The 22,027-nt window shown below is 38.4% G+C and overlaps 1 protein-coding gene across 5 annotated transcripts in view; it reads right to left on the reverse strand.

Annotated features, from left to right (window-relative positions):
* l(2)k05819 (transmembrane protein 94-like protein l(2)k05819) overlaps positions 1-22,027 on the reverse strand; it is an 85,000-nt gene that overhangs the window by 4,570 nt on the left and 58,403 nt on the right. For all 5 annotated transcript variants that reach the window (XM_071666526.1, XM_071666529.1, XM_071666525.1 and 2 more), the window contains 9 exons: positions 18,087-18,291; positions 17,757-17,965; positions 16,274-16,448; positions 12,349-12,469; positions 9,161-9,285; positions 7,987-8,156; positions 6,785-6,891; positions 2,623-2,716; positions 1,864-2,028 (listed from right to left, as the gene is read on the reverse strand). In XM_071666526.1, the coding sequence (XP_071522627.1) occupies positions 1,864-2,028; positions 2,623-2,716; positions 6,785-6,891; positions 7,987-8,156; positions 9,161-9,285; positions 12,349-12,469; positions 16,274-16,448; positions 17,757-17,965; positions 18,087-18,291 (1,371 nt within the window). The remainder of the gene's footprint in view (positions 1-1,863; positions 2,029-2,622; positions 2,717-6,784; positions 6,892-7,986; positions 8,157-9,160; positions 9,286-12,348; positions 12,470-16,273; positions 16,449-17,756; positions 17,966-18,086; positions 18,292-22,027) is intronic.

The following is a 22,027-nucleotide window of genomic DNA, read 5'->3' on the forward strand; positions in this document are numbered from 1 at the left end:
ATGTCGTGTGTTTGAGGGAAAGAACTTGGATGTCTTAGCTCTGAGTGACACAAAATTCAAGGGTAAGGGGGAAGAATAGACTGGGTATGCCTAAAGGGTAAAGTTAGGGGTTAGTGTGTGGGTGGCAGCTAAGGAAAAGAGCCAAACTATGTTTTTTGCGAGTCAATTTGTTCAACCAACTTGCAATGTGAACTGCCATGTTCAGCTTTGATAAGGTAAATTTTTCCTTTACAACAAGTAAGGTTCTCAATAGGCATGCTGGAAACTGCATGAAGAGTATCATCTCTGAAGGCAGTCCACAGTCACCTGACTGAACTGTTACCTGCAGTAATCTGATGATCATGGCAATACATTCCCCAGGCAAAACTTTTTCTTGCCAATTTTGACCTCAATGACCTGGACATTCAGATGTCCTGATTATAGCACAATCTCACCCCACCTAAGAGATACACACATAAGACAAAAATATTTACATAATAATCAGACCCATAATTAGAATATGTATTATCTGCTTGATTATTTCATCCAAAGACACATACAGATCCTCCAGAGAAGTTCTATCAGCAAGCAAATAAGATTTCATCTGCAGAAAGAAAGATAAGATACAAGAAAAAACAGCAGCTCTGGAAATGCATACACACATACACACAAAAGAAAACGGAGGATGTACACAACTTTCAAGTTTCTCATTTGGTGCCAATGTTGAAAGTGAGCATTCTCCGTAACTGATGGAAACTGATGAAAGATAGAACATAAAACAAAACTACAAAGGAACTGAGTAAGAGAAGATGTGAGAAAATCATTCTAAAATATCAGAGCAGAAAGAGAAAAAATGGAGACAGGGATTGTAGGATGTTCAAAAAACTGTATGTATAACAGTAGAAAAAAAAATGAAGGAACTCCATTCTGCAGGCACAGGCAATCACACCATCAATATGATGTTGCTGCTGATGTTCTAAGAATGCTTGGGATCCTGTACCACAACTTTACCAACACATCTGACTACTCAAAACTAACAGGAAAAGGAGAAAGAGATCAATTCTTCTCTAAGTGCACAAGAAATCTGTCTTGACCTTACAGCTTTTATCAACCTGCCTTAAAGTGATGATCAATATACACACCCTTTTTTGACAGAATCTTACTGTACACTGCAAACATACTTACGGCTGCACATTATTTCAACAATGAAATCTCAACTGAACAAGCCTGGTAATCTTCAACTGCCTGACAAACTTATGAATGATGAGCAAGTTCAGGCTCGGAAGGAGTGCCTGCAGCAGCATGGGCAAGAGGTGATGAATTTAAAATAGTACTTCTAAGACAGTGCCTATCAATGAGTGAGTGTTCCTGAAGCTCCTTTTTGCTATGACCTCATGGCTGTCTTGAAAATTTTGTCAGTGCAACCTTGTCTGACAGGATGAAAGGACAGCCTTATCAGATAAGTCACTAGCCTCATTCTCTTATATTCAGCTAATAATTCCTTCAAAAATACTTTTTCAAGATACTTTATTTTCAAATTAGATAAGACATATGACTTAGGTGACAAATGGAGTTAAGGGTAAATGTGGAAATTTAGGGTAAAAAGGGTCAAGAACTGAAAATTTGTAACAACTTTAATGCTGTGCAGAACTTGAAAATGTGTGAAAGACAATTTGCTTGGAAGAGGTAAAGTACCTATAAAGTACTAATAAAAATGGAGAACCAGAAAACAAGTTGTAATAATTAGATAGGTTTAAGAAAATGCAGCTGACCATTTGGTAAAATGGTAGCACACATGGGGAAAGTTTGAGGGGAAAAAAAATGCTCCAAAAAATCAAGCATGTCTGGAGAATGAATATGACAATAATGAAAAATGTTCTTCACCTGATCTCTCTTCTTTTGATGATTTCATTTAGAGGGATGAGTAAGAAAGGCCATAAAAAGGCTATCAGCCAAAGCCATGCTGGTATATCCGACAGACCTGGACTTCTGAGCACCCGGTTAGAGCCAGACAGAGACACACTTCCATATACAACTTGAAGCACCAGGCTAGAAAAAGAGAGAAAGAAAATTTCATCTATTTATCATCAATAAACTTATTATGTTTTTCAATATCATGACAAAAATCTTCTACTGAAATCTTCGAACTAATATGCATTACATGTGTACCGCTGGGTGTGGCTGGACTCTGCCTGCTTGAGCTTACACCGCAAGTGAAGTGTCACCTTTGGCAAGGCTGTATTATCATCAATGAAAGAGAGAGAGTACAGTCTCACCAAAGAACTTCTTGTTTCAAAGGAGTCCATCCTGTACCTGCTACTGAGTGTAGCACAATCTTAGGCAGCAGGAGCCCCTGGAAAAGGGGTCCTGTGATAGCACCAGGACCCTTTCAGGTAGGTGTCCTGAGGTAATTATAAATAAAGAATTATGTATACTGCTGAAAAGCTTCCTACAAACAGTAACTTCAAAGTCACATGACCTCCACCTCATCAAATTATTATTTGACATCTAATGCCATGTACTGAAAAATTTGACGAAATATAGCCATGCATTAAATGATATAAACTACTCAGTTAAATTACAAAATCTGCTTAAAGGCTTTATAGCAATAAGCAACCCTCAAATTGCTACAAATTAACTTACACAGCAAAGATGCTAGAGGCCCACCATCTGTTAGTTAGTGGGTTCTTTCTCCAAAGCTGGTACATGCGGTGCACAAACGAAATAGAGATCATACCTGAGGAGATAATGCATGATCTTATTATGGGAGCATTTGGCTATAAACTGTCTTATATCACTGCCTTACATTAGTTAATCCATTTAATACAAAATGTGTTAGTTTTAGCTTTACCTTTGCATCAGTGTAAAATGATGTTTCTCAACCTACATGACAAGTGTATGAGCAAAGTCGTTTTCAATTTTTTTTCACTTACGACACTTCCTACGCAAAATGAACATTCAGCTCTAGAAATGATGGTGCATACTTTTACTTCAACAAAGCAGTCTTTCAACTTTTTGCATCAGAAGCAGCAATGTGCTAGTAAAGCAACAACTAACTGAATTGCTACTTCTGGTGCTAAAGTTGAAAGGTTGTTCACTGTTGAAATAAAAGTAAAATTTTCATTTCACATGGAAAATGTCTAAGTCAAATATGAAAAAATCATAACTCTTATCACCTTGCCTAATTAGGTCAAGAAAATGAAATAACAGACTGGGAAAAGGTATTTCCTTGCTTATAATCAAAGACCTTTAGTCATTCACAAATGAGAAGAAAAAATGCAAAATAGTGGTTAAGCACACCACCACAAGAGCTTCAAGTACCCACCATATTGTTCCACAAGACACTAGTATTGTCTCAATATACAAACATCCCATATGACCATCCAAACGTCAGAACCAAAGCAAAGACATTATAAACCAACATCAAGCAACTGCCAACACAGCCAAAATGTCAGCTAACAAGTGTAAGGTGCAAATTCATGTGGGTCCTGCCTCACCTCTGAATCATGATGTTATAGGTTTGGATGGGTTGCTGTATGTATGTTGAGTCCTTTATATGATAATGTGTCATTCTCACATGGTCTGTAATAGTAGAAGGAGTAAATCCTACCTACCTACCTGTACCTATGATAAGATGTTATCATTAGGTAAGGCTTGTGGATAGCACATACTAAATACAATACTTGATTAACAATACCAATGTTCTCTGCCACCACACACATTGCAAAACTGTCAATCTTGGGTTCATCAAGGGACTGTTCTTAACAATTTATGCAGCCGTATTTCAAAAGTTTCAGTGCTGACTTCATGAATACTTTTTTTTCACTTGGCAGAATGTTTGGTACATCCAAGGGATTCTTGTAGACTTAACCCAGTTCATGTGGAAGATGGCTTTGTAGGTTTGCCCATTCCATGTGTGATCTAGTTTCTTTGGATTTAAACTTGGACTTTTAACAGTGTGCCAGTGAGGCTGACAAGGTAACAATAAACTGCCATGGACCATGACAAATTTACTTATATAAAAGGATATTACCCCAGTGTTAATCTGTAAGCTACAGTGTGACCACGTCTCATGCTCCATCATTCAAGTTTTATGACTTACCTACTGCTCATGACATAAAGGTTGAGTCAGATTTGCAGGAGATCAATATGTCATCTATAAAAAGTAAGGGAGATTATTATACACTTGCTAATAGTTTACAATACTAACACTAGGACTGAAACAGCACATGGGATATCCTGAGATTTTCTGCCCAATTCCCTCCCAACACCTGGGACTGGCCAACTAGTACTTTCACTTTAGTTTGTTTTTGCACTGTCTCTTAATTGTTTAGGTAAGTTTTATATTCCTAGTGGTACATACATGTAATGTGTACCACCATGAGCCTTTCAATACATTAGTTTGTCTGTCAGTGGGTAGAATATGAAAATGTGCACAATCAACTGCAGTATTACATTTTTGTTTTCATTTAATTTTTCAGTTTCATAATAGTTACAGTACATGTCACATTTTCACACTGTTATTTGGCAAAAAGATAAGAATCTTATTTCTTCACTAGCCATAGTACTGGTGGGGGCTATTTTTCCATTCTGTGACATTTTAGTTCAAACACATCCTCTATGATTCATGCAAATTGTTCCACTGCACAGATTATCTTGTATCCTTTTCTTCTTTCTATAATGTAGAGTATGGATTCTTTGATCTTTCATGATAGCATATTTGTTTCATTCCTCTATTTTGCTTGTACACTTTCAGAATTTACTAAAACTTGTTGATCTGAGCTTGCTACAATAATGACCATAAAACATAACAGTATCTAAGTTTACTTCTTGTGTATACAATGAGCATGTTCATCATCAGTTTTCTATATCTCTTATGGTGAAATTTCTCATTAGAACTCTACACGCTAGTGCAAATTTTTCATTGTGGTATCCACATTCTAGCTTTTCATTTATGCTTACTTCCATGTCACTAAATGTCTTCATCACCAATCTACTCCTATGCTGACACCCTGTGTGGTATAACTGTTGTGGTGCAAGTCTTTTCCATGATTTACCAGTTCAAATTTCTCTTCAGTGAATTCCAGCAGGTTCTCTTCTATCCATCTACATACTATATCTAGGTCTTCTTACATTTTCTCTTTGTTTTTCTGAGCTTAACAGATTGGAAATAACTTTAAAGATAGAATGACTACAACGAAACAGTTAGTAGAGTTGTGATATGAACTGGCAGCTTGTATAGGTCAATTGTCACTGTTAAGATACAGTAAAGTGATAGTAAGTGCTATGTGATCCTGGAAGGGCAGATTTACCAACAAAAATTCGAACAGAGTGCATACCCAAAAGCTAACATTTGCTTTCATTACATGAATAGGATCTTGCTTACAGATACTTTCTTAAATAAGGTCATAAACGATAGTAGCATTGCTGGAAAAAAAGAGCAACACATTTCATCCTTATATATCCCAACTTGCAATGACTAAATCTGAAACATTATACACTTGCGACACTTGAGAATTATGACACATAATTGACCTGAAACATGGATGTTTTGTACTTGCAACAGATCTGGGAAAAACAAATATATTTTCATTGCACTGTAAATAATAATCTTTTCTTTTAATAACAAACTGTCTGCATATTTCATGGTATTTTTGTACTTATCATGCAAAATATGTTCACATCCCACCAGCTGGCATTCACCTTAAAAACAAGAGATGGCCTGATGCATGATGCTGTTCATGTAAACAGCAACCATCTCATTATTTACTGCCTCCACAGAAAGTGCAGTCATTTCAAAAGTCTACAAGGAATGTTAATAATACTCAAGGGAGTACAAGACATAAAGATATCACTCTTGAGGTGAAGTTAAAGGTGCTTAGGAGATTTGATGATGGTGAATAGCATAATTCAGAGAAGCAGTTACATTTCATTAGCTAAAAAGTATACTGCACAATCACTATGTCGATCATGATTCCTTAAATCCCGATGAAAATAACAAGTATGCCATAAATACAACAAAACAAACAATAGACATATGGACAACCAGTGATAATAAAGTAATTATCTAATGGAATATGCAAAACTGTAAACTTCAAACCAATATTCAGTTACCTACATTTCACTGATGAAGCTCTAGTACATTAAACATGTATATCCCATATTGAGGAGTGACCTGAGCACATAGATCATAATGGAAATTTTGGCAGAACGTCTGTGGAGATGAACAGCCAGCATGCTTGTCAACCTGTTGCATTCAATATCTTGTCAAGTCAAAGAAGATAGGCCCTCATAAGTGATCTAAGAAACAGAAATTGCTTTTCTGTGTAAAGTGGTCTATGAAATTAGGAAACTAGCATGGCAGCAATACAAAGAGAAGGAGGATAACCAAGTTCAATGAAGCAGAACAGGTTCCATGACACATTTTCCTTTAACAATGTCAATGACAATGATCAAATGTTTCTTGCTACTCTCATGAACTTGAGAAAGAAAAAAACTCTAGAGGCTAGCTCATGTGTAAGGCATGCACAAACACTAAAAGTTTTTTGAGTTATGTATGGGCTATGGCTGTCTTGAAGCAATTATTCTAGAAGAAGTCTGTTTACAGGAAAGTGGTCAAAGCAGCCTTAGTTTAGACTCATCTGGCCATTCATCAGAAAATGAGAAGCTAGCAAGCAAAGCTAATTAGCAAGGATATATATATAAGGTCCGATCTCTTTGTACAAAAGAGATGTAAATCACAGAAATCATTTGAAATGTATAAAATCATTCTAAATCTGAATAAGCAAAGCAAAAGCAAACTTACAGAAGTAGAGGACTAGTAGAAATAGAACACCATTTTGTACAGTATTCAGGGAATCTGCATATGCGTCTCCCCAACCTTCCCATGAGCTCTGTTCATCATATTTTGTACTGAAAAATAATAATACAGGCAAATCAGATGTAGTGAGAGATACTTATTCATGCATAAAAGAGAGAGGTGTCATTGCTTCACAGGACATAGTCTCTCTCTTGCAAATGACTGCAATGCCAAAAAATACATTATGCGTATTTTACTAAATATATGGATTCCTCACTCAGATGCAAAAAATTCTTTTTACAGAATCATGTATTCACTAAAAATATTTTGATTTTCTTATTTTTCTTACTATCTTGGGAGCAAATCTAAAAAATTTTGCACACACTCCATAAGGCTGGAGAATAAAGTAAATCATATCTGTATATTTGAATAAAATCATAAAAGATAAAACTAAAAATCATCATAACTGGTGTCAGCAATATATAATTCTAAGAATGATGAAGATGACATTGCAACACCATACATCCACAGGAAAAACCCTGGATAATCATCTCAGCCCTAATTTGGAACGCAATGTTTCCTGTAAATTTAATTTGTGTACAGTTACACAAAGGGTCAGAGGTGGGTGGGAATTACACTTTCCATCCTTACAGCAATATTATCTCCATGACTCTTTAACCCATTCTGATCTTTTTTAACTGTATGGACAGCTACACTGTTTTCTGTCATTCTATAGCCCTTGTTAATCTCCTCAACCTGATCTGAATTTCTACAAGGTGGCTAAACAGCATGCTGTTCTGACAAACATGACAATTCCCTTGTCCATAAACAAGTAAATGTTCTAATGATGCTTAACTTACCGAGTGCAATCTTACCTGTACACCTTTGATTGTGTATCAAGTGCTAAATCTTATATTCCAAGTGTGGGTTCTTTTATTAGAGTTGCATTACATTAAAATATAGGTAGTCTACCAATATGATGTATGCCTGTGAGTTGTAAAATGCAGGGCTTAACTGTGGACAGGGGTACTCTAGTTACAGTAAATTAAATATGGCAACGATATAAAGGATGTGAGTGAGGCTATTGTTTGTCTGTTCTTGACACTACTCTGCTGAGGCAGGAAATATGACATGCATGAAAACAAATATCCCTTATCACTTTCACTATTATTACCATCAACAAAAAACATACCATCTATCCATTCTACCTGTTATATAAAAGAGGAACTTCACTGGGATATATATATGTACAAGTAGAGTTGTGTCGATTAGCAATATCCAGGCAGAAGCTTGTAAGAGTTAATCCTCCACATAAGAGGATGACGGCTACAGAAGGAACGAATTTGCAGATGTAGTACAAAACTACATATCGAAAGATCTGTTTAGGAAGAAAGAACAAAAGAAAAAAGCTTTATCAAGAAAATCCAGTAATAACAATTCCATTCCATATTACATCAAATAACTTCATCCTCTCTTCAAAATCTAATGGGTCAAAGCAAAGGGCTAAATCATTTTGAAATTCTCTGATCACTGCTACTGGCTCTGTTACACCATAACAGAATTTGGAGATATACATGTTGGAAAGAGATTCTTTATCCTTTCTCTTAATTCACTTAAAAGATGGAAACTCAGTTGCCCATGATTGCAGACACAGTAATCTCTAAGTGTCTGCTATCCTATCACTGGCTGCCAGGCAACCACTCAACACCTGCACATTGAAATGAAGACCCTACAAATAAAATCTCACCTTAACATTCTCAGCACTCAATTTTATGCAACAGCACTAGGCCCCTCTCACCCAAACCACTCAATAAATAACCACCAACCCCAAAGGAGAGATTAAAGTTTACCCCTGCATCATACTTCAGTAACCTCTACTTATAGATACCCCTTACCACAACAAATAAAATACTGGCAAAACACATACATATTGCCATACCCAATAAGCATTAAACAAGTGACCTTCCAACTCAGTCTTAAAGTCTAGCCCACCAGACACACCCATAAGAAATCACACTCCCAGAAAAAGAAAATGTATCACCCTCTCACATCTACACTCTGGACATCAACCATCATTACAAAACTACATCCAGCATTTCAACATATTCACGGATCGGACCCTTTATGCCTACAATGCAAGTAACATAGGAGGACACTAAGCATGAATGATTCAGGTGCCCTGCACTCACTGCACGTATACGTACATGCAACATCATATCACTTTTAAGACCTGTGGTCCTGATCACTGGATGTGGCCTAGCTTCCTGGGAGTTGAAGAAGTCTCATATAGAAAAAAAAAGAGAAAATAATACCTGTTCTGATTTAAAAGATACGCTTTGTTACTTAATATCAACTGGCAATTCAGTGACATGTAATACTCACTTGTTTATTAAGTATTACAACATTTTTACCCGTGGCCTGATTCATGACAGCTCGATTGGTTGGAGCTGCCACAAGTGACACAGACAGAATAGGAATTACTACAGTCACTATCCATAAAACATCCCCTGAAACAAAAGAGGTCAAAATTAACAAATCTACCAAAATGAATAAATATCAGGAAAGAGCAAAGTTTTCACAATAGAGAAGAACTTCTGAATTAGAATTGAAAAACAATCAAACAACTTAACAATGTGGCTCAATTTACACTAAGTGTTTCATAATAGAAAGAAGCAATTTTTTATGGATATCAGGAAATTGAATAATGAAAAACAAATGAGGCATTAGGAAGATATAAAACCATAGTAAAAGTAGCTGATAGGGTAATGTACCCAGAGAAAAAAATTAGGTACTGACCCAAGACAATTATGTGGTCAGAAGGTTAAGTACAGTAAAAAAAAAAAAAAAAAACATTCTTTGAAATAAAATCACTGATGGAAAAAATGGCAAAACATTTGAGGAGGATCCTTTGTAAAAGATCAAAACGTATAGCACAAGGTACATCCATACCAGGTTTTATCTTATGTGGCTGGAAGTTTTAAAATCAACAATAAAATTTCTGGATGAAAATAAACTCTGATGTATGGATAATGAGCTGTACTTACTTACTGCTAATGGAATTCCTTCTATCTTCTTTGGGCTCCTGCAGCACTTAGGAAGCTGGCCATGTCCACCAGGTGGGATTACAGGCCATAAAGCAGTGATTTGTGCACATATATGTAGGGGCAATGGAGGACAATCGATAAGTAAGTGTTTGGTGTGTGATGTAATAGTTGCATTAAGGATATGAAGGGTCTTGGGACATGATAAATTGGTGTTTGAAGCATTATAGTGAAGCGTAATTTCTCAAGCAATGATGGGAATATGTGACTTGTGTATGTATGGGGTGTGTAGTTTCAGATGGATGAATGCCTGGTGGAGTGTGTTTAAGAGTGAGTTATAGGAAGGTAGTTGTTTACTGCTTGTCAGGTCACCTCAGTGCATATGTGTTCTGTCAGTGTTGTGGGTGAGGAATCTATGAGTAGTAGCTACTGAAGTGTGAAGTATGGGTAAGCTTTATATTTCTGCTGGGGGTTTGGTGGATAGTTATGGAGTGCTTTGGATTGGAGGAGTTCAGTGCTGTTGCAAAGAAATGAGCACCATGCATGTTAAGGTGGGATAGTATTGGAGGATCTTTGTTTCACTGTTTATGTGATGAATGTTTGTGGCTGCTCGGCAGTCAGTGATTGTTACGAGTTCTATATTCTGTGTGGCTTGCATCCTTCTAATGTTTGCTTTTCAGATGGTCGATGACCATGCAAGTGAGGTATAATTTAGGTTGGAGTGAATAAACTGTTTGCAGAGGATGCTAAAGGATTCATTTTCTAATCCAAATCCAGTACCAGTTAATGATTTAATGACATTTAGTTTGTTTGCTGCTTTTGTGTTGAAGTTTCTGCTGTGATGAGTGAGTGTCATGTATGATGCCTACAATGGTTGGAGTTTTGTCCACAGAGTGGTTGTCCATTCAAGGTGACTAGAGGGTGTAGGTTGAATTCATGGCTGTCTGTGGTTAAAACTGAAAACATCTGTAGAGATGCAGACATTCTATTTTGGGTTAGCTACTGTTCCAATTGTGCAATGAAGTGCTGGCTGTTTGTTGTTACTGCTGAGGCATCAAGGTGTTGTGATGTGAATATGAGGTCACCTGCATAAGAGAGGACTTTCAAGTTGTGGCTTGCTGGAGGTAATGGGAGATCATGTAAGAGGAGACTTTAGAGGATTTGAGAGAGAAGTGCTCCTCACAGAATTCCACTACAGAATATAAGGGTTGTAGAAAAGAGGCTGTTGTGAATGACTCTGGCATGGTGGCCAGCTATGAAGGTCACCAACCACTTTTTATCATCAATAAGGAGGGTGGTGTTAAGTACAATTTGTGTGAAGATATGTCAAGGGAAAGTGTCAAATACTTTGCAGATATCTGTGGCCAATACTACTGTGTGAGAAAGGGGTTGTAATTAGATGAAGCCATTTAGGATATGCTCTGCAAGGTTTGTGTATTGCAGTGGTGGAGTAGTTGGGTCTGAAGTTACGTTGTGTAGGTGAGAATAGAATATTGTGCTTGATTCTGTTGTGCATCAGTTTTTGAAAGTTTGGATACTAATGACAGATGTGATATAGGGTGACAGGAGGAAGGGTTTGGGTTGTTGGAAAGATTTTAGGAGTGGTATTACGTTGGCTCACATCCACTCTCCAATGTTCTGTACAATGCACGGAAACCAGTGCCTCCTCTCCTCTACTTTTTATATGCCCTGTACATGTAATCCTTCCAATTTTCTCTGTCCTATGCACTTCTTACACCCTCCTGTATGTTCATGCCCTGATCAATCAAAGCATCCTTCATTCCATCCTTCCATCACTTCCTTAGTCTCCCCTTTTTCCATATTCCCTTCACTTCTAGTATGTACACCCTTTTTGTCAATTTGTCTTAACTCAATTTCCCCATATTTCCAAACCATTTTAGCACACTGTCTTCAGCTCTCTCAACCATACTCTTCTAATATACGCCTCTCTCTTAACTTTAGTAATTCCTTACTCAATGAACCCTCCTAACATCACATACTGTCCTCAAGCATTCAATTTATGCAGTGTCCACCCTCTTCTGTACTTTCCTATTTAGGGCCAACACCTTGCACCCATATAGCATTGTTGTGACTAATATACCATCATACATACCCATCTTTTCCCTCACACACGCTCCTCGATACATCCAGGACCTTGGCTACCTGACCCAGAATATGGCTTACTTCAGCTTCCATGGCTCCATCTGCTGCCATGTCCACAAACAGAACCTAAAACACTCTACTTCCTCCAGTTTCTCTCCATTCAAATTCATACCAAAGATATTTCCAGATTCCACCATAAGTGGAAACACTAAGAGCCAGAAGTCACCTTTGATGAAGCTCTATCACCACCAGAGGTCAAAGAGAGTCAAGCATTGTCAAGGGCTTTCCTGCTGCAGAGAAATACATCTTACTCTGTTCCTACCTGGACTACAGCCTCAAAGCTGAAGAGGCTCCAGATACAGGCATCTTGGGATTGCACATATTAACAAAAACATAGAAGAAATGCTAAATCTCTGGAAGACTAACCTGAAGACAACAATGGAGGCAGCGCAGCAGTAGCAGCTAGCAGCTGGAGCAGGGTGAGAGAAAAGCAGGAACATGCCCAAAACTGCAAACAGCTCATCACTTGCTGCATATAGTGACGGGACTACAAAAAAACAATTTTCACATGATTAATTTTTTTTACCTGTAAAATATATATATATATTTTTTCCCACACTATTCACCAATTCCCGCATTAGTGAGGTAGTGTTAAGAATAGAGGACTGAGCATTTGAGGTAAATCCTCACTTGGCCCCCTTCTCTGTTCCTTCTTTTGGAAAATTAAAAACGAGAGGGGAGGATATCCAGCCCCCTGCTCCCTTCCCTTTTAGTCGCCTTCTACGACAAGCAGGGAATACGTGGGAAGTATTCTTTTATCCACTCTAATGTTGTGTACAATGCACTGAAACCAGTACCTCCTCTCCTCTCTTTTTATATGCCCTGGTTTAAGTATATACATGTGTATGTGGGTGGGTTGGGCCATTCTTTCGTCTGTTTCTTTGCTCTACCTCGCTAATGCAGGAGACAGCAACAAAATAATAAATTGTTGACTGGTTGGTAAGGTTATTTAATGTATGTATGACTCATGGTGAGGTGCCTGAGGATTGGCGGAATGCGTGCATAGTGCCATTGTACAAAGGCAAAGGGGATAAGAGTGAGTGCTCAAATTACAGAGGTATAAGTTTGTTGAGTATTCCTGGTAAATTATATGGGAGGGTATTGACTGAGAGGGTGAAGGCATGTACAGAGCATCAGATTGGGGAAGAGCAGTGTGGTTTCAGAAGTGGTAGAGGATGGGTGGATCAGGTGTTTGCTTTGAAGAATGTATGTGAGAAATACTTAGAAAAGCAAATGGATTTGTATGTAGCATTTATGGATCTGGAGAAGGCATATGATAGAGTTGATAGAGATGCTCTGTGGAAGGTATTAAGAATATATGGTGTGGGAGGCAAGTTGTTAGAAGCAGTGAAAAGTTTTTATCGAGGATGTAAGGCATGTGTACGTGTAGGAAGAGAGGAAAGTGATTGGTTCTCAGTGAATGTAGGTTTGCGGCAGGGGTGTGTGATGTCTCCATGGTTGTTTAATTTGTTTATGGATGGGGTTGTTAGGGAGGTAAATGCAAGAGTTTTGGAAAGAGGGGCAAGTATGAAGTCTGTTGGGGATGAGAGAGCTTGGGAAGTGAGTCAGTTGTTGTTCGCTGATGATACAGCGCTGGTGGCTGATTCATGTGAGAAACTGCAGAAGCTGGTGACTGAGTTTGGTAAAGTGTGTGGAAGAAGAAAGTTAAGAGTAAATGTGAATAAGAGCAAGGTTATTAGGTACAGTAGGGTTGAGGGTCAAGTCAATTGGGAGGTGAGTTTGAATGGAGAAAAACTGGAGGAAGTGAAGTGTTTTAGATATCTGGGAGTGGATCTGGCAGCGGATGGAACCATGGAAGCGGAAGTGGATCATAGGGTGGGGGAGGGGGCGAAAATTCTGGGGGCCTTGAAGAATGTGTGGAAGTCGAGAACATTATCTCGGAAAGCAAAAATGGGTATGTTTGAAGGAATAGTGGTTCCAACAATGTTGTATGGTTGCGAGGCGTGGGCTATGGATAGAGTTGTGCGCAGGAGGATGGATGTGCTGGAAATGAGATGTTTGAGGACAATGTGTGGTGTGAGGTGGTTTGATCGAGTGAGTAACGTAAGGGTAAGAGAGATGTGTGGAAATAAAAAGAGCGTAGTTGAGAGAGCAGAAGAGGGTGTTTTGAAGTGGTTTGGGCACATGGAGAGAATGAGTGAGGAAAGATTGACCAAGAGGATATATGTGTCGGAGGTGGAGGGAACGAGGAGAAGAGGGAGACCAAATTGGAGGTGGAAAGATGGAGTGAAAAAGATTTTGTGTGATCGGGGCCTGAACATGCAGGAGGGTGAAAGGAGGGCAAGGAATAGAGTGAATTGGAGCGATGTGGTATACCGGGGTTGACGTGCTGTCAGTGGATTGAATCAAGGCATGTGAAGCGTCTGGGGTAAACCATGGAAAGCTGTGTAGGTATGTATATTTGCGTGTGTGGACGTATGTATATACATGTGTATGGGGGGGGTGGTTGGGCCATTTCTTTCGTCTGTTTCCTTGCACTACCTCGCAAACGCGGGAGACAGCGACAAAGTATAAAAAAAAAAAAAAAAAAAAAAAATATATATATATATATATGGCATTAATGGGATTGTGTTGATTAGGGCCTCAGCTGCCGGTGCTGTCCCAGGAAAAAATTTCAGTGTGAAGGACTGTTGAAGCAGATGATATAACCATTTAAAGATATCAGTACAGTTAACCCTTGATTTAACGGACCCCTATTTAATGGATCTTGGATTTAACGGACCAGGCAAATAATAATACATTGATCAATTATAATTAAAAAAATTGAAATAAATTAGAATATCTCAAACGCCGCACCATGTGCATTTCATATCGCACTTATTTTTGGTAGCATGGGGTATACTCACTTTATTTCAGTCTCAGTCTGCAAGATGTGATGGCAGTCAGGTTATATACAGAGAATTGCAACTCTATTTATTACATAAATTTGAAATCCTTACAATTCAAAATAAAATGGCATCATATGATAGAGGAGTTAAAAGAAAGGGTGTGAACTGTATATCATATCAAAGTTGGCCCATAGGTCACAATTTCAATTTAAAGGACTTTCATCATTAATGGACACCCCCTCCCCCTAATTAGTCAGTTAAATCGAGGGTTTAGTGTATTAATTTCCAAAGTGTATCCAATGTGGAGGACACATTGTTAAGAAGTACTGGTTTACTGTTAGGGTGGTGGACACTAGAATAAAGTAACCAATGAGGCAGTTCATTCTGGCAATTTACAAAACTTTTAAAAGGCTACTTGACTGCATAGAAAGTTCAGATGAGGCCTTACGAGTGTAGACCTCTCTTGCATACAGTACAAATAGGTAAAAATAAGTAATCAACAACGAAATGGGATGGAGAAAGACCATGAGAAAAATTAGGGTTTTTAGAGATGATACATGTAAGGCTCTGAGGGCATTAGGATTTTTAGAGATGATTATGTAGGGCTCTGAGGGATCTTTGTCCTTACATGAGTGAAGAAACACTTGACAAGCTACAAAGATGTTAAAAAATTGATGGAAGGACCAATTCCAAAGCAGCAGAAGAGAGCATTTATTAGAAAAAAAGAAAAGAAAGAGACATACAGGGTAAATGAGTTGGATTACGAGCCAATATCTCTACTAATTATGGAGTGCAAAATGCTTATGGAGTACAAAATGATATTCAGAAAATAAAAAAATGATTATATGCACAGAAGAAACCAAATGATAGAAAATCAGGATAGGTTCATTGGACAGAGGTCAAGCATAAGGTCTTTTAAATTTTCATCAAAGATTAAACACTGGCCAAGACGAAAAAGATGGTTGGATAAACTTTGTAAAGGTTTATGACATCATCCTGTGCAGAGGGCAAAAAAAAAAGGGGTGTGGAAGATCTTTTTTAATAAACATTATCTGAATGGAGGTGAACAAAGGACACTTGTCAGAGTTATTTCATTTCGACTGGATTTGATTAACCTGTGGTATCTCACAGAACTTAGTTTTTGGGTCACTATTCATTATTCTAGTTCATGTCTATTTCAGTCACGTGCCAGACGGCCCAAAATCATGCCTAAATATGTCATGAAAATAGCAAGAAATGACCAGCATTGCAAAAATTTACAAAAGATACATTGATAAGCTCCAGTTCTGATAAGATATATGGCAGATGAAATTCGTGTTCAATGCAAACTGCAGCTCGGACACAGTAAAAGGAGAGTTAGTTAAGAAACAACCTACATGAATTTGTGTACATAAAACTATATCCATAGCAAAGCAACACAGTGATTAAAACTATTTACCAACCTCCATTATGAGATGGACGAGAGAGACTCTATCATCCCGATGGAAAGAAAGTGAGCAGGGAAGCACATTGAGGGATCTAGCCACTTCTGTTGGAGGAGGACCCTTGGATAATGGAGGGCGAATAAACACAGCTTCCCGCATACAAACTTGAGGATGAAGTGGATCAACAGACAAGCTGAGAATGGTGAGGTTAATATTTCAAACCACAATTCTGGAAATCAGTTTATACGTACTGCATGAAATCTGATCAAGTTTTAGAAATCAGTTTCTGTATATGTTGGTGAAAATGCTTATCAGGATATAACATCCTGTGCTTAATTGTATTTTGTGTGCAATAAACTATTCACCTGTGCATCAGGGAAGGAGTTGTTCATTTTCTAAAATCCTTTTAGGCAACACTCCTTATTAGCTCTCATCTTCATTCTGTAGTTTCATGAGTTATTGGATTAATCTTAAAAGGGACAAGAACACACATGTATACGTAATTATACAACAGCCACACTTTTTTCACCCAAATAACAGTTACAAAGCATATTAAAGGAATTCTAAAAAAAAAATGCATAAAAAAAAGACTTTTGAAGAATAAAATTTTTTTTCTCTCCAGGGCAATGTCCCACAAGCACTCAAAGAATTTCCATGACTGCCAGGAATCAGATACATCTAGTTCCCTACATTTTGGTAAGGTAAATGCCACTAACCCTTCACTAATCATCCATTCTGTTTCTAATTCTACTTTGCTTCAGGTTTGCTCCCATTCAAATAGCAGTTACCATCCACACCAGAATGACTGCCTCATAATTCTTTGGTAAATGGACATTACCCCAACAATTAAGAAAAAATCAAAAGAGAGAGGGAAGGTGGGGAAGGAGGGTTGGAAAAAGAACTGAAAAATCTGCTTGCAAGACACTACCCCAGAAAAAACAGTTTTTCAAATGATGATGTCAGTCCAGTATTTGTTTCTTATAAATGTGGGTGGGTCATTGCAAGGAGTGGAAGCCAGTTAATAAAAAATACATAAGAAAGAGGCACCTGTAAAATACCTCAAACTCCCTATTAGTTAAATTTAATGCATCTACATCTAAGCACAAAAAATTTCAACAACTTTAAAGGAATTCATGATAAATTACACATATCTTTGTGGCTCTTAGTATCAACTAAGTATAAGGGTCTTCTAAACACCTCAGAATGAAACCAAATTGAACATGCACTGACCACTTCTCAGATGAATTGAATATAAGATAAGTGAGGTGGTGGTGACAATGTTGGCTGGCTTTGTGGGAACACAGCACTGCATATGATCTAGCATACTTAAGTTGAGCAATCAACAAGTTCTCCATTCTAATCTTCATGAATAACATATTCAGCAAAGAGACCTTCTTACTCTTCATACATGGAACCAGCTGATACCTGAGACATTGTAAGGGAAAATAATTCAATATCCTATAAACACCAAAATCTCCTCTAAAAGAGTTTAGTTTCCTACCTTGCATCAGCCTGCATAAACAATCTCATGTTATCTGCATTGGCAGAGGATCCCATCACCATTGTAACCTCTGTGTACTCTTGCATGATGGTGAGCATTGCAAGTGTTGCTGGTGAGGTACAGTCAGTAAAAAGAGACACCAGTAATGGAACGTTATCAACATTTTCTAGGTGTGGCTTTATGTTTTCAATACCTTTTGGAAGTCGTGCCTGAAAAAATGAATGTCTCATTATGGTGAACTTATTCTGAATGCAACTGTTACCACTTTCTATTATCAAAATGGCATACATTCATAAGCAATCTTTAATACCGTATTTCTAACACCCTTACCCGATTAGACATATCAAAATTGATTGATGCCGAGTGTTCAGTGCTATCTGTCACTCTTGAGGGGGAGCGTGACCTGGATTGTCCTGAAGTATTTGAATGCTGATCGCTTGAGGGATTCCCCAGATCACACACCTGCTCTTCTTCAGCTAACATTACACACTCTTCACTTGTCCCGCCTGGACAATTATAACCAAAACCTTCAAGTCTGTGTAAATAATAGTACGTACTTTGAAGCAAGGCCTGTAAGATACAAGCTATGATGGCACATATAATTATGTGTTATAGTATATGATACAAAACATCATGAAATAATTACTAACATGTTAATTACATGTAATACATTCTACTAACTAGGCTTACAACACAGCATATTTCAAAAAAAAGAAGGCACACATCCATTGTCTAGAAGATAATTCCCACATTTTAAATCTCCTGGAGCAACCACAAGCTATATATATATATATGTATATATATATACATATTTTTTTTTTTTTGCTTAGTCGCTGTCTCCCGCGTTTGCGAGGTAGCGCAAGGAAACAGACGAAAGAAATGGCCCAAACCACCCCCATACACATGTATATACATACGTCCATACACGCAAATATACATACCTACACAGCTTTCCATGGTTTACCCCAGACGCTTCACATGCCTTGATTCAATCCACTGACAGCATGTCAACCCCGGTATACCACATTGCTCCAATTCACTCTATTCCTTGCCCTCCTTTCACCCTCCTGCATGTTCAGGCCCCCATTACACAAAATCTTTTTCACACCATCTTTCCACCTCCAATTTGGTCTCCCTCTTCTCCTCGTTCCCTCCACCTCCGACACATATATCCTCTTGGTCAATCTTTCCTCACTCATTCTCTCCATGTGACCAAACCATTTCAAAACACCCTCTTCTGCTCTCTCAACCACGCTCTTTTTATTTCCACACATCTCTCTTACCCTTACGTTACTTACTCGATCAAACCACCTCACACCACACATTGTCCTCAAACATCTCATTTCCAGCACATCCATCCTCCTGCGCACAACTCTATCCATAGTCCACGCCTCGCAACCATACAACATTGTTGGAACCACTATTCCTTCAAACATACCCATTTTTGCTTTCCGAGATAATGTTCTCGACTTCCACACATTCTTCAAGGCTCCCAGAATTTTCGCCCCCTCCCCCACCCTATGATCCACTTCCGCTTCCATGGTTCCATCCGCTGCCAGATCCACTCCCAGATATCTAAAACACTTCACTTCCTCCAGTTTTTCTCCATTCAAACTCACCTCCCAATTGACTTGACCCTCAACCCTACTGTACCTAATAACCTAATACTTAGAAAAGCAAATGGATTTGTATGTAGCATTTATGGATCTGGAGAAGGCATATGATAGAGTTGATAGAGATGCTCTGTGGAAGGTATTAAGAATATATGGTGTGGGAGGCAAGTTGTTAGAAGCAGTGAAAAGTTTTTATCGAGGATGTAAGGCATGTGTACGCGTAGGAAGAGAGGAAAGTGATTGGTTCTCAGAGAATGTAGGTTTGTGGCAGGGGTGTGTGATGTCTCCATGGTTGTTTAATTTGTTTATGGATGGGGTTGTTAGGGAGGTGAATGCAAGAGTTTTGGAAAGAGGGGCAAGTATGAAGTCTGTTGGGGATGAGAGAGCTTGGGAAGTGAGTCAGTTGTTGTTCGCTGATGATACAGCACTGGTGGCTGATTCATGTGAGAAACTACAGAAGCTGGTGACTGAGTTTGGTAAAGTGTGTGAAAGAAGAAAGTTAAGAGTAAATGTGAATAAGAGCAAGGTTATATATATATATATATATATATATATATATATATATATATATATATATATATATATATATATCCCTGGGGATAGGGGAGAAAGAATACTTCCCATGTATTCCCTGCATGTCGTAGAAGGCGACTAAAAGGGGAGGGAGTGGGGGGCTGGAAATCCTCCCCTCTTGTTTTTTTTTAATTTTCCAATAGAAGGAACAGAGAAGAGGGCCAGGTGAGGATATTCCCTCAGAGGTCCAGTCCTCTGTTCTTAACGCTACCTTGCTAAAGCGGGAAATGGCGAATAGTTTGAAAGAAAGAAATATATATATATATATATATATATATATATATATATATATATATATATTATCCCTGGGGATAGGGGATTAAGAATACTTCCCACGTATTCCCTGCGTGTCGTAGAAGGCGACTAAAAGGGGAGGGAGTGGGGGGCTGGAAATCCTCCCCTCTCCTTTTTTTTTTTTTTTTTTTTTTTTTTTTTTTTTTTTTTTTTCCAAAAGAAGGAACAGAGGGGGCCAGGTGAGGATATTCCAAAAAAGGCCCAGTCCTCTGTTCTTAACGCTACCTCGCTAATGCGGGAAATGGCGAAAAGTTTGAAAAAAAAAAAAAAAAATATATATATATATATATATATATATATATATATATACATATATTTCTTTCTTTCTTTTAAACAATTTGCCATTTCCCGCGTTAGCGAGGTAGCGTTAAGAACAGAGGACTGGGCCTTTGTGGGATATCCTCACCTGGCCCCCCTCTGTTCCTCCTTTTGGAAAATTAAAAAAAAAAAAAAATGAGGGGAAGATTTCCAGCCCCCCACTCCCTCCCCTTTTAGTCGCCTTCTACGACACACAGGGAATACGTGGGAAGTATTCTTAATCCCCTATCCCCAGGGATCATATATATATATATATATATATATATATATATATATATATATATATATATATATATATATTTTTCTTTGTCGCTGTCTCCCGCGTTTGCGAGGTAGCGCAAGGAAACAGACGAAAGAAATGGCCCAACCCACCCCCATACACATGTATATACATACGTCCACACACGCAAATATACATACCTACACAGCTTTCCATGGTTTACCCCAGATGCTTCACATGCCCTGATTCAATCCACTGACAGCACGTCAACCCCGGTATACCACATCAATCCAATTCACTCTATTCCTTGCCCTCCTTTCATCCTCCTGCATGTTCAGGCCCCGATCACACAAAATCTTTTTCACTCCATCTTTCCACCTCCAATTTGGTCTCCCACTTCTCCTCGTTCCTTCCACCTCCAACACATATATCCTCTTGGTCAATCTTTCCTCACTCATTCTCTCCATGTGCCCAAACCATTTCAAAACACCCTCTTCTGCTCTCTCAACTACGCTCTTTTTATTTCCACACATCTCTCTTACCCTTACGTTACTTACTTGATCAAACCACCTCACACCACACATTGTCCTCAAACATCTCATTTCCAGCACATCCATCCTCCTGCGCACAACTCTATCCATAGCCTATGCCTCGCAACCATACAACATTGTTGGAACCACTATTCCTTCAAACATACCCATTTTTGCTTTCCGAGATAATGTTCTCGACTTCCACACATTCTTCAAGGCTCCCAGGATTTTCGCCCCCTCCCCCACCCTATGATCCATTTCCGCTTCCATGGTTCCATCCGCTGCCAGATCCACTCCCAGATATCTAAAACACTTTACTTCCTCCAGTTTTTCTCCATTCAAACTTACCTCCCAATTGACTTGACCCTCAACCCTACTGTACCTAATAGCCTTGCTCTTATTCACATTTACTCTTAACTTTCTTCTTTCACACACTTTACCAAACTCAGTCACCAGCTTCTGCAGTTTCTCACATGAATCAGCCACCAGCGCTGTATCATCAGCGAACAACAACTGACTCACTTCCCAAGCTCTCTCATCCCCAACAGACTTCATACTTGCCCCTCTTAACAAAACTCTTGCATTTACCTCCCTAACAACCCCATCCATAAACAAATTAAACAACCATGGAGACATCACACACCCCTGCCGTAAACGTACATTCACTGAGAACCAATCACTTTCCTCTCTTCCTACACGTACACATGCCTTACATCCTCGATA

This window comes from Panulirus ornatus, chromosome 11 (assembly GCF_036320965.1).
Source record: "Panulirus ornatus isolate Po-2019 chromosome 11, ASM3632096v1, whole genome shotgun sequence".
NCBI classification, from domain to species: domain Eukaryota; kingdom Metazoa; phylum Arthropoda; class Malacostraca; order Decapoda; family Palinuridae; genus Panulirus; species Panulirus ornatus.